This window comes from Brachyhypopomus gauderio, chromosome 4 (genome assembly GCF_052324685.1).
Source record: "Brachyhypopomus gauderio isolate BG-103 chromosome 4, BGAUD_0.2, whole genome shotgun sequence".
Lineage (NCBI taxonomy): Eukaryota > Metazoa > Chordata > Actinopteri > Gymnotiformes > Hypopomidae > Brachyhypopomus > Brachyhypopomus gauderio.
The window spans coordinates 25,599,124-25,611,602 of record NC_135214.1 but is presented as its reverse complement, the minus strand read 5'-3'; the positions used below and the strand labels follow the sequence as shown (position 1 = coordinate 25,611,602).

Genomic DNA, 12,479 nt, shown 5'->3' with positions numbered 1-12,479 from the left:
TTCGACAGCTGCAGGAGCCCTTTCGGTAGAGGAGTGGACTGAGGAGGCACAAAGTTGTATTAGATCCAGACATATGTCTGTTTTAGATAAAGCTATGTTTTTATATGATCATTTAGAGGGCGAGGCCCGTAATGAAATAAAGTATCGACCGGTAGCAAGCTGAGAAAACCCCAATGAAATTATTCGCATTTTAAAGGAAATGTATGGGTGTACTAAATCCTATGTGCATTGGCAGCAGCGTTTTTTTGATCGCAAACAACGGGAGAACGAGTCATTGTTCGAATTCTCTCATGCGCTAATGGAACTCATGGACAGAGTGAAGCAGAGTAAGGGTGATGCTATTTTTAATTCCGGGGATGTGTTAAGGGATCAGTTTTGTGAGAACGTTAGAGATCATACTTTACGTAGGGAGCTCAAAAGATTGGTACGGGACGACGAGGATCTGTCTATTTTAGATGTAAGGCGGGAGGCTATTAGGTGGTTGGAGGAGGGTCAGCCAGGTCGTGATCGGGGTCAGCGTGCTCTGCCACGTAGTCACGAAGTGCGTTTTGCGCCACAATGTGAGGCTACTATCGCTCAAACCTCCGAATTGGCAGAGTTAAAGGAGATGGTTTTGAGACAGCAAGCTCAGCTTGATATGTTAGTTAAACGCTTCTGTCAACCTAGTGGTAATGCCCCAGGTCCTTCCCATAGGAATGGTCGTTTTAGACGTACATCAGATGGCCAACCGATTTGCCTTAGGTGTGGCGAGCCAGGTCACATCGCTCGCTATTGTCGATCTGCTCCTCTTCCTTCAGCTACCAATAGTCAGGATCTCACTGTATCCCGTAGCAACTCGGTCAACCAGTCGGAAAACTAGGACTCCCCAGTGTGCAGAGCCACACGCTGGGATTGGGAAGTCCTGGCTCTAATGTTAACCGCCCTTTGTACAGTCAACTAGTTGGAAATTGTCCCGTATTAGGTGTGCATATGGGGGGGGTAACAGTCCCATGTCTAATTGATACCGGGTCAATGGTGACCACCATCACAGAGAGTTTTTTTGCTAAGCACTTTACCCATTTGCAAACGAGAGACTGTAAATGGTTGGGCCTCAAAGCAGCGAATGGGTTAGACATTCCTTATATAGGCTATCTCGAGCTTGACGTGGTAGTCCTGGGACAGTGCATTTTGGGTAGAGGGATTTTAATAGTTAAGGATCCTACGGATGTTGTGCTTCAGGGTCGTAAAGCAGAAACGCCAGGCATTTTGGGTATGAATGTGCTGGGTGATTGTTACAGAACCCTGTTCGGACAGCATGGTCCTCAACTCTTTTCCTCCCCCCCAGTGCAGTCGGCGGTCCCGGCGGTTCGGCATGCACTACGCCACTGTGAGAAGGTAGAGGCTGTTTTGAACGCTGCTAAACCCTTCAAGGTTCGCATTCATGGCCGACTTCCTGTTCGTATTGAGGCTGGTACGATGACCATGGTCCCCGCTACGTGCCCTCAGGTAGACTCAGTGGAGCTCTTGTTGGAGCCATTGGGCTGTGAAGACGGACCCCTTCCTGAAGGTTTGCTTTTATCCCCTACTCTGGTCTCTGCAAGAAAGGGTTTGCTGTATGTGCCCATAGTAAATGTCAGTAGCTCTGATGTGTGGCTCCCTCCTCGTCATGTGGTCGGCACGGTGCAAGCGGTTTCAGCCACGATAATGGGAAGTGAGTCAAAGGTCTCTGTAGAGTCTTCTTGGGAAGAGTGTTCAGTTTTTATATCCACGCACGACGTCACCTCGTCCAATAATTCTTCTGACCAGCTTGTGTTGGATCTTGAGGGGCTTACTGAACAACAGGCTGCTCAGGCTACTGCTCTTTTTTCCAAATATGGCAGTATATTTTCCAAAGGGGAGGGGGACTTGGGCTGTACATCCCTTATTACTCATGAGATTCCCTTGCTAGATGATGCTCCTGTGCGCCAGCCTTATCGTCGTATCATTCCTTCTCAATATGAAACAGTAAAAGCTCATATCCAACAGTTGCTAGATAACCAGGTCATCAGAGAAAGCAGTAGCCCTTACTCTTCCCCTATCGTGTTGGTGACCAAGAAAGACGGGACCCTCAGACTTTGTGTAGACTATAGGCAGTTGAATTCGAAGACCCGTCGTGATTCATACCCACTTCCTAGGATAGAGGAATCCCTAGATGCCTTGTCAGGAGCAAAATGGTTCTCTACACTCGATTTGGCCAGTGGGTATAACCAAGTCCCAGTAGCGGAAAAGGATAAATTTAAGACGGCTTTCTGCACTCCCTTTGGTTTATTTGAATTTAATCGAATGCCTTTTGGGTTATGCAATGCCCCTGGCACGTTCCAACGTCTCATGGAACGCATGTTTGGGGACTGTCGATATCAGTCTGTACTTCTTTATCTTGATGACGTCGTGGTCTTCTCTGCTACCGTGGAACAACATTTGGAAAGGCTGGAAGAAGTGTTCGCTCGGCTACAGAAACAGAAATTGAAAGTGAAACTGTCCAAGTGTAACTTTTTCCAACATCAGGTGAAGTACTTGGGCCATGTTGTCTCTGCTGAGGGGGTGGCGACCGACCCTGCTAAAATTGAGGTGGTCAAAGAATGGAAACGGCCACTACATCTCGCTGAACTTCGTTCGTTCCTGGGCTTCGCTAGTTATTACAGACGTTTTGTAGAAGACTTTTCTAAACTTGCAGCCCCCTTGCACCATCTTGTTGGGAAGCTTAGTGGACCCAGACGAAAAGGAAAGACTCCCAAAATCTCTCTAGCTACAGCTTGGGGTGAAGACTGCGAGCAGGCCTTCCAGTTATTAAAAGAGAAACTTACTTCTGCCCCAGTTCTGGCATATGCTGATTTTAAGAAACCATTTATTTTGGAAGTGGATGCTAGCCATGGAGGCCTTGGGGCGGTGCTATCACAGGAACAGAACGGGAAAGTGCGTCCAATTGCCTTTGCCAGTAGAGGGCTGAGGCCCACTGAGAGAAACATGAATAACTACAGTTCTATGAAGCTGGAATTGCTGGCCGTCAAGTGGGCTGTGACAGAGAAGTTCAGAGAGTACCTGCTGTGCAATCACTTCACCATTTTTTCTGACAATAACCCTTTGAGTCACTTGCAGACTGCCAAGTTGGGGGCCGTGGAGCAGCGCTGGGCTTCTCAATTGGCATCATTTAACTTTACTATCAAGTATCGTCCAGGGAAGAGCAATCAAAATGCCGATGCTTTGTCCCGACAGTACGTGGAGCGCTTTGCAGTTGGAACAAGCATGCCTCCACAAGTGGTGCTAGCCTCTTGGAACGAGCAGCCCAGTGGTTCTGGGGCCCTGTGTGGTGAAGTCGTTGCATTCCCTGGACGCTCATCTCACGATCTGGGCCTACTGCAGAAGGCTGATCCAGTTATTGAACCGGTATGGAGGTTCTATGATGAAAGACGACCTCCAACAGCAACAGAACGTGGAACTTTGTCCAGTGCCAGTAGAGCCCTCGTTCGCCAGCAAGAGCGACTGGTTGAGCGAGAGGGCGTACTATATCGAACAGTCCATCCCCCAGGTGGGGGACCAGAGTATTTCCAGCTGCTTGTTCCTCAGTGTCTACAAGAAGAGGTCTTACATAGTGTCCACAATGATCATGGGCACCAAGGGACAGAGCGAACTCTACAGTTGTTGCGGAGCAGGTGCTTTTGGCCTAATATGGCTCAGGATGTAGAGCAGTGGTGCAGTCGATGCCAAAGATGTGTGCTGGGGAAGGCAGTTCAGCCTAAAGTTCGACCCTATTGGGGTACGCTGCAAGCATCACGGCCAAATGAGATCCTGGCCTTGGACTTTACAGTCTTGGAACCGGCATCGGATGGTAGGCAAAACGTCCTGGTCTTGACCGACATCTTTACAAAATATACCCAGGCTGTTCCCACTAGAGATCAACAGGCAAGTACAGTAGCCCAGATGCTGGTACAACATTGGTTTCATCGGTTCGGTCCTCCAGCCCGTATACATTCCGACCAAGGCCGGAATTTCGAAAGCACTTTGATACAGCAGTTATGCAAGATTTATGGAGTGCAGAAGAGCAGAACCACCCCTTATCATCCCCAAGGAAACGGACAATGTGAACGTTTCAATCGCACTTTACATGACCTGCTTAGGACACTCCCTGTTGACCAAAAGAGGTATTGGCCACGGCACTTGCCCCAACTGACATTTGCATATAATACTACTCCTCATCAGACCACGGGTCGAACCCCCTATTTTCTCATGTTTGGTTGTCACCCCAGGCTACCAGTAGATTTCCTGTTGGGGTTGGAAGAACCCACGCAAAACTTGGGAACGTTGGATGAATGGATTCAGACACATCAGCAGAGTCTACGGCTTGTCCATGAACATGTAAGGCAGAGGACAGAGGAACAGGCCCTCAGGCGTAATCGAAACCATAACGACCAAATAAACGACTCTGGGTTCAAGGAAGGGCAGCTGGTTTATCTGAGGAATCACCCAGCAGGACGAAACAAGATCCAAGATCATTGGAACCCCTGTGTGTACAGAGTGGTTAGAAGTCCAGTGGGAACGGGGGTGGTTTACTCTGTGGCTCCGGTTGATGAAGAGGGGCCAATCCGACAGGTGCACCGGTCTGAGCTACGAGCTGCACTGAATGAAGAACAGGGCACAGAAGATATAGAAGATACTGTCCCCATGACAGGTGAGGAAAGTGGGCCCCACTCCCCAGTTCTGGAGGAAGATGAAGATGGGGATGTTATACTGTTAGTGGAAGAACTCCAGGAGAGACCTGGACCACATGACCCCGTTACCCCTGAAGAAGAGGGACCCTCACAAGAGCCAATGCTCTTACGCCGTTCGACAAGACTGAACGCCGGTCAACACTCTAACCCCCACCGACTCCCTCGGGCAGTTATAACTGAGAGGTATGAAGAGCTGCCTGAACAAGAAGAATGATGGGTTAACATTTTGGAGTGCCATCGTCGGGTCGCCGATGCATTTGGAGGGGGTGATTGTAGCCAGCATAGCCAAGGCGACGCTTTCTTTGTTTTGGTGCGCACATGAAGGATGACGTCCTAGAGTAGAGTAGCACCTGCATTGGGTGAGCCATTTACAGGTAGGCATATATAGGGACACCTGTGGGGTCCTAGAGGATAGCGTGGTGGCTAAAGCGCATGCAGGTGGCGGCGTCTAGAAGAAGCGTGTCTGTAACAGCGAGTCCGAAGGTAGGATTAAGTCGCATATTATACCTTTGCACAAGATGACTGATGAAGCAACTAAACATGGTTTGGTTTTAATTAGTGTGGGGACGCGAGGATAGGCGTGTTCAGGTGGAGTGGCCGCAGGTCATAGAGGTAGCAACAGCCGGTGTGTGTACAGAGTACAAGGTATGCGAGTTTGGTAATCATGCTCGAGCTTTAGTCGCACCCTTTCAGACATACGGAGTAAAGCTCCTTTGTTTATTTTAGTCTGTTGGTGACACGCCACATCCATTCTGTCTTCTACTGACTTACGAATGATCAGTTACCAGGTACAATTAGCCGCCGTGCATTCTCTAAAGCTTTATAAACACCTGAAAATGTTTAGTATGCCTAAACCAGAGGTTTCATATGGTTTTTTAATTACACTCTGTATATCCAGTGTTCTGTGACAAGCTGCTATCCTGTCCATGAGTGAAGTTGGTCAACCCTGATGAATGTGGTATGTTTCGTCTTTTTAAATCATATTCATAATGTTGAACGTAGTCAATGTTTTATTGACTGAATGTAATGTTTCTTTCTGTTTTGTGTATATGAAGGGCCACAGCTTCAGTGGGTGTCAGTTGCTGTTTTCTACCGTTTTGTTTTATTTTGTGTTCTTTTATCTAAAAGATCCTACCATAGCAAATCATAAAGTGGTCTTTTAATGATATGCTGCTCAGGGGTATTTAAGTGACCCGTTGTTTTAAAAACCCTTACTCTTGTGTGACTACCTGTGTGTCTAGTTATTGGTCGATGTACCTTTTTTAACTTGAGTCTCTTGAGTATTCTGATCCAGTACTATTTAGATGTGGCTATGTTGAGACTGAGATAGAGGCAGCCATATCGGGTGCTGTGTTCACTTTAGAGTGTGATTTGGAAACATTTGCAGTGTGTGGCTGAATTTTAGAGATTATTCACGAGTGGTATTGTCAATTGGCTGTCTTTACTCAGTCTCCAAACCACAAACAGGTAGTGTCAACACCTCTTAGATTGTTTTTGTTTTATTTAAATTAAACTGACAGAGTCTATTGTCTTCAATAAAGACTGTATTTTTGCATCACCGACGTTTGTCTACTTTCTTTAGAGTTCCCCTTACTCTAAGTAAAAAAGCACTAATTAAGGGGTGGCGTAGTTTGGCACTTACTAACTAGGGGGCGCTACAGTAGGGCAGTCGCAAAACAAAGACATGGAAACATAGTGTACAAGATAAAGAAAACAGCTGTACTTCACCACTACGCCACTATGAGGGGGGGGGGGGGCCTTCATCCACTGGTTATGAAATCAATTGTATTTTTTTCGCAGACGTCGCAGACTACATGAAGTGCTATTCATCAAGAGCAGAAGCAAGGTCTCGTGTACGGTGAAACGCTTGCTGGCACCACACACACACACACACAAGCACATGTGTTCAGTTATTATATATATATATATATATATATATATATATATAAACACACACGTGCACGCATTTAACCACACACATGACATTGTTTCACAACGAAAACAATAAACAGTTTTTATAAGAATCGTACACATGAATCAGCGCAATATGTTGCATGCTTTTATATTTTTACTTGGGATCCCGTGTGACGGTTACCAGCAGATTGGGGTTCGTTTAAGCCTACAGTAAATACAGTAAATGCATGCAGACCTACAGACGTTGATCAGAACAACAGCAACGACTAACAACGGTCTATATTAATACCAAGTACCTCATATGGAGTAGGACCACCAGAGAGCTTCTGTGTCTCCTGCCATACACACCCTGAGGTCTGAGCTGTATTATTTAGGAAACATAACCCAGCTCTGATTACAAATGACATGACTAAATATGCGATTAGTAATGTAATATTTTAGATAATCTAACACATGTAATATAATTCGCTACTTTTGAATTACGTTTTAGATACTTCTGATCTAAATGCATTTTGGAAACATCTGATTTATTAAAGTCTACTTTGGTTTAATTTTGCATTGATTAAAATACAAGAAGGGAAATGTGTGTCTCTGCTTGCTTCAGGAAGCAGGAGGTTTATGAACGAAGCCCAATTAAACGCTTGTGTTACACGCGTTAACAAAACGAGTCCGTTATACGGTTCTGGGGAATTCTGGATTCTGATTTGTGCATCAAAGCGTTCGGTCCGCTCCTGCTGTTTCCGAACACATTTGCATTCGTATAATTGCGCTCTGGGTCCTGGTACTAGTTTATGTTTCGTGTCATTCTGCCGACAGATCCCGAAATCAGGCTGCCTGGTAATATCAGCGTTATGTTTACTTCATTCCACTCCATGTTTCCTGTGGATATGTTTTAAGTAAACTTTGTAAAACTTAAATGGGTACTGCAGCACACCACTGCTGACATTAGCGTCGCAATAAACGAAGAGATCAAATTCAGAGTCGTGTCTCCTAGTTTAACTTGCAGTTCATTTTTCTTAGCAGAAGTTTGCAACCAGCAGTAAGTAAATACTGTTTGTTTATTTATTCCCATAGGCGTGTCCCCCCTATTCACAACTGCTTACACTACTCATAAATCGTGTTAGGTTGGGTGGTGTGAGTGGTATTCGTCTCCCCCAACCCCCAAAATCTAAAATAAAACCTACGTCACTCCTTTTTTTAAGTTGGACAGCATTCAATTACAGCATTTATCTAAAATGTACAAACCCAATACACATTTTTACAAAACCCACATTGTAAGGTAAGGGCCCATTCTGCCAGTGCCCTTGTCTTGTTGACCCTGTGGTGAGTGCACGCGCCCTTCCACGTGCTCGGAGCGGTCCGTTCAGTCGAAGCGAAAGGTCAGCGCGCGCGGAGGCAGTAAAGTGGGCAGGGTGGGCGGCTTGATACGCCTAATTGGCCTGAACTCCCATCCAGAGGAGCAGAGACTTACGGGTAATTACCTGCAATGTCCTGAGGAGTGTGGTGTGAGAGAGGGCTCCTCCGATTCAATCAGGCCCATGCCGTGTTGCTAAGTATGTCCAGGCTGCCTAATTGCCTGATATGCTTTCACTGTCAGCGGCTTCAAACCGCCTCTGTAAGCACTTAGCGGCGAGCTCGCGTGCGGCACTCTGCCCGCACCACCTCTCGACTCGGTGCATTAACGCTTCGGCTGTGTTGACCTAGCCCCCGTCATGCGCTCAACCCTCCTCTCGGCAGGGCTCCAAATAATGGCGCTAAGTTGGATGTTCACAGACCTTGGGACTCAAATTAATGGTGCTCTTGCGCTGCGCTTCACAACATGTGGTCATTACTAGCGCACGTCTTGGGAACAGAGAGAACTTCCTGTTGTTCGGACATGGCTTGAAATGGAAGTCACATGACTTGACCGGGCTTTCCGCGCTGGAGCACAAGAGGCGTCACACCAGTGGAACATTAAGCGCTCCTTATCCAGGACAGTGTGGTGTTGAGGGAATGTGTTTATCCAGGATAGTGTGGTGTTGAGATAAGGTGTTTATTCAGGATAGTGTGGTGTTGAGGGAAATTGTTTATTCAGGAGAGTGTGGTGTTGAGGGAAATTGTTTATCCAGGATAGTGTGGTGTTGAGGCAAGGGGTTTATCCAGGATAGTGTTGTGTGGAGTGAAGGGGCTTATTCAAGCCTCAGTTCCAGATGAATCTCTCCATTCGTTACTCAACCTCGTCTCCACCCCAAACGGGCATGTTATCACCAGTTTTTGTGCTGTGTTCACACACACACACACACACACACACACCTTATCATGGCCACAGTGAGTCTTTCTCTCTCCCTCACACACACACATGCACCTTATCTGGGCTACAGTGAGACTTTCAAGGTTAGTAGATATGTGACTTCAGCTGCTGCTTCTCATGATTCTTTCTCTTTGTGTCTCTCTGACACACACACACACACACACACACACACACAATGAAGCCACAGCAATATTTAACTCTGTAACTGGGTTTGATTTATTTGCATTTCTTTTAAACATCAATAAACTGTAACATTAAAGCATTATTAATAGTGACATTAAAACATCAGTATCTCAGAAACATGCAGTAAAGGCATTGAGTTACTTTGAACCTGTTTTTATTAAGCTAAAGGAAACAGATCTAGTGTTGACAGCTCTGTGGCATTCTGCTGAGCTTTGATAAGCGTACCCATCTCCTTCGAGTCCTGCTCTCTCTGTAACGTCAGTTAATTATATAAAGACTGCATAACAACAAAAACGCAGCTCTAAGCAAACATGTGTGATTAGGCGTTTCAGAGTTCAGAAATGAGAACCACACTGTCGTTACACAAGAATGTGCAGACAGGCAGTGCGTGTCTAGGCACACAGGGTAGCACTTACCTCAGAGCCACTGACATGGGGGGGGCATGGTTTACAATCAGATAAACTCACCTGTATATCTAAATATCCACACACACACACACACAAATATCCATATACCCATAGATGACTGTTAAATAAAATAGCATATCTTTTCTGTTATTTAATTATTTTAAATTTCTTATAAAAAAGTACTAACTTTAATGAAGATTGCACAATAAAATATATTTTTATTTGTCACACTGTAACATTCTTGTCATTATTAAAGGGCTTAGGTGTCCTTTAATAACTTTGAAAGCCATTGCATTAAGTACACTTGATTAATCTGCACTGTGATTGTGAAGATAGGTAGACACACATAGCTAACGCAGGACCCAATGTTCAAGCAGCACAGTCCAGCAGAACAGAGTCGAAGAGCTTGACGGCTCATGAAGGACCTCCTTAAGAACCATCACACAAAACACCCAACACACCTGCTCTCAGCAACACATCTTCATGTACATACTTACACACAAACAGATACACGTATCTACCAACAGATACACGTATACACCAACAGTTTAGCGTTTCACTGGTGGAATACACATGGGGTCATTTTTATTATGACGTCTGTGAGGAACCTTAAAGGTGAATCCACATATAAATATTTCATTAAAAAATGAGAACAACCAAATTGACAACAGACAGTTTCCAGTTATTATTCCTGACTCCACAGCCCTAAAGGGTATGTCCTAAGAGACTGCTTATGTAATGTGAGGTTTGGGGCATTTTACCAAATTGACACTGTCCTTGTTTGATCAGGATCCAGCATTTGGGCTTCAGTACAGCGTAAATCAGCCATCATTAAATCAGTTGATGTAAAATTGCTACATGTGTTCACAAAATGTTAAATGAACCGTAAAACAAACACTGCAAGCCTGCCTGAGTGCAGCAGAAGGATCAAACCCCCAACGAATCGTCTGGACGAACAAACCTGCCCGAGATCAACCCCCGACATCTCGTCTGTGGACGAACAAACCTGCCCGAGATCAAACCCCGACATCTCGTCTGTGGACGAACAAACTTGCCCGAGATCAAACCCCGACATCTCGTCTGTGGACGAACAAACTTGCCCGAGATCAAACCCCCGACGTCTCGTCTGTGGACGAACAAACCTGCCCGAGATCAAACCCCCGACATCTCGTCTGTGGACTAACAAACCTGCCCGAGATCAAACCCCCGACATCTTGTCTGTGGACTAACACAAGGGATAAGCACTTGTGTGTTAATTAAGACAAGAGGCTTCAGTCCAAAGGTCCAGATATCTAGAGAATCCTGTGCAGATGAGGTTGTTAAACCTACAAATCTCTTAACATTTAAGCTTAAGGATCAAAGCTACACCAGCACTGCAACATTTGGGCTTCCATGTAGAATAAAGGTGTGTCCAGTTCATTCTCTGAATGCACTGGCTGGATCACTCAGTCCTGATGGGCCCCTGGTTATAATGGGGAAGACACGTCGTGGGCTTGAGTCAAAGAACCACAGCGATAAACCAGACAACCGGCTCCGAGAGACGGCCTGCTCGGGGACGTACTGGGGAGACGCACGGCTGTCACGACGATGACTTCTCTTTGGCGAGATATCCCTCATCCGCCTGGCTACATGTGCAGGTCTTTGCTTTTCCTTCACAGTGAGCGTAGAGACATCAGCTTAACAGAACCATTAATCACTTATCACAAATGTTCCTAGATCAACACGTCACCTCAGTGCCGCACGTCTCCTGCACCTCCGTGTCCCTCCAGCCCCTCACAGACCCACGACGCTCACGTGGTCCGTCAGGTCCTTGTCATCAGCAGCGTGGCCGTATGTACATGAGCATATTTTTGTGGGATTTCTTTTTTAGCTTATGCGCCAGCGATAGCATGAACACCTGAAACAAGAGCCACTTCCTCCACAGCCTGGGACATTAAAACAGTGAGCAAAATATGGCATGTATGCAGCCTAACACCTCTCCCACCACAGCATCCGCAGCCTAGCATCCCGCCCAACACAGCATCTGCTGTGCTGTGTCTCCGGGCCTTCTAGCGGGGGAAGAGGGGCCCTGGCCCAGGCTGCCGGGACCCATCTCGGTTCTGCACTCCTCCGCCCCCGTTTCAGGGGCTGAGATTCTCCAGAAGTTCGGGGGTGAGGTAGCCCATGGGCAGGGCGGCCTGACTGGGCGTGAGCTTGACGTGGTTTGGGGTGCATGCTGCTGTCTGGGGGGCGGAGGAGTGCAGAAGGAGCCGGTGCCTCCCAGCCACCTCCTGCACCACCGTGTAGTCCGAGACAGGGGGCAGCATGGAGGCTGGAGGTGAAAAGTAAGACATGTGGGGCTCTCTGTCAGGGGCCAGGTACCCATCCTGCCAGGCCTGGGGGTGTGGCTGGGGGTGTGGCTGGGAAGGCTCAGACAGGGTGTGGTATGCTTGCTCTACAAACCTGCTGGTGGGAGTATCAGCAGAAAGCTGCCTAGCAACTGTCTCTGAGGAGTAACCATCCTCCGACGAGTCCACCACCAGCAGTTTCAACTGCTTCTTCTTCTCCTTCTCCTCTTCATCACCCTCTTCATCATCTTCCTCTTTCTTCTTTTTCTTCTCAGGGTTCTTGTTGGGTGTGCTGTTTTGCTGACCAGGTGACAGCATGACCCCTCCTCCAGGTGTGACATCACTCACCTGGGCATAGAAGTCCATGTTAATCCAGCTGTGGGTGGTGGGCTGTGTCTGGACAGGAAGCACTTCAGCTGCTTCAGGGGTCAGGGAGTTGAGGATGGGGGTGGAGTTGCTGCTTGTGACCAGTGGGTGGCGCTCCTCCCTCTCAGAATGACCTGGCAGGAGCGTGGCCGTTGGGAGACCCTCAGACTCCGGCCCCATCTCTGGGTCGTAGCAGCTAGCATGGTCCGAGTCCTCATTACCCTTCATGCTGAGGGTATGGGTGGAGCCATGGGTGTGGGCGGAGCCA

General features: G+C 47.1%; 1 protein-coding gene across 1 annotated transcript in view; it reads right to left on the bottom strand.

Moving 5' to 3' along the window:
* Window positions 1-9,120: 9,120 nt before the first annotated feature.
* The window catches only part of ghra (growth hormone receptor a), a 42,638-nt gene continuing 39,279 nt past the window's right edge, over window positions 9,121-12,479 (bottom strand). Inside the window, 2 exon segments of the mRNA XM_077003297.1 lie at window positions 9,121-11,658; window positions 11,660-12,479. The exon segment at window positions 11,660-12,479 is cut by the window's right edge and continues 158 nt beyond it. Of these exon segments, the coding sequence (XP_076859412.1) occupies window positions 11,518-11,658; window positions 11,660-12,479 (961 nt within the window). The 3' untranslated portion in view covers window positions 9,121-11,517.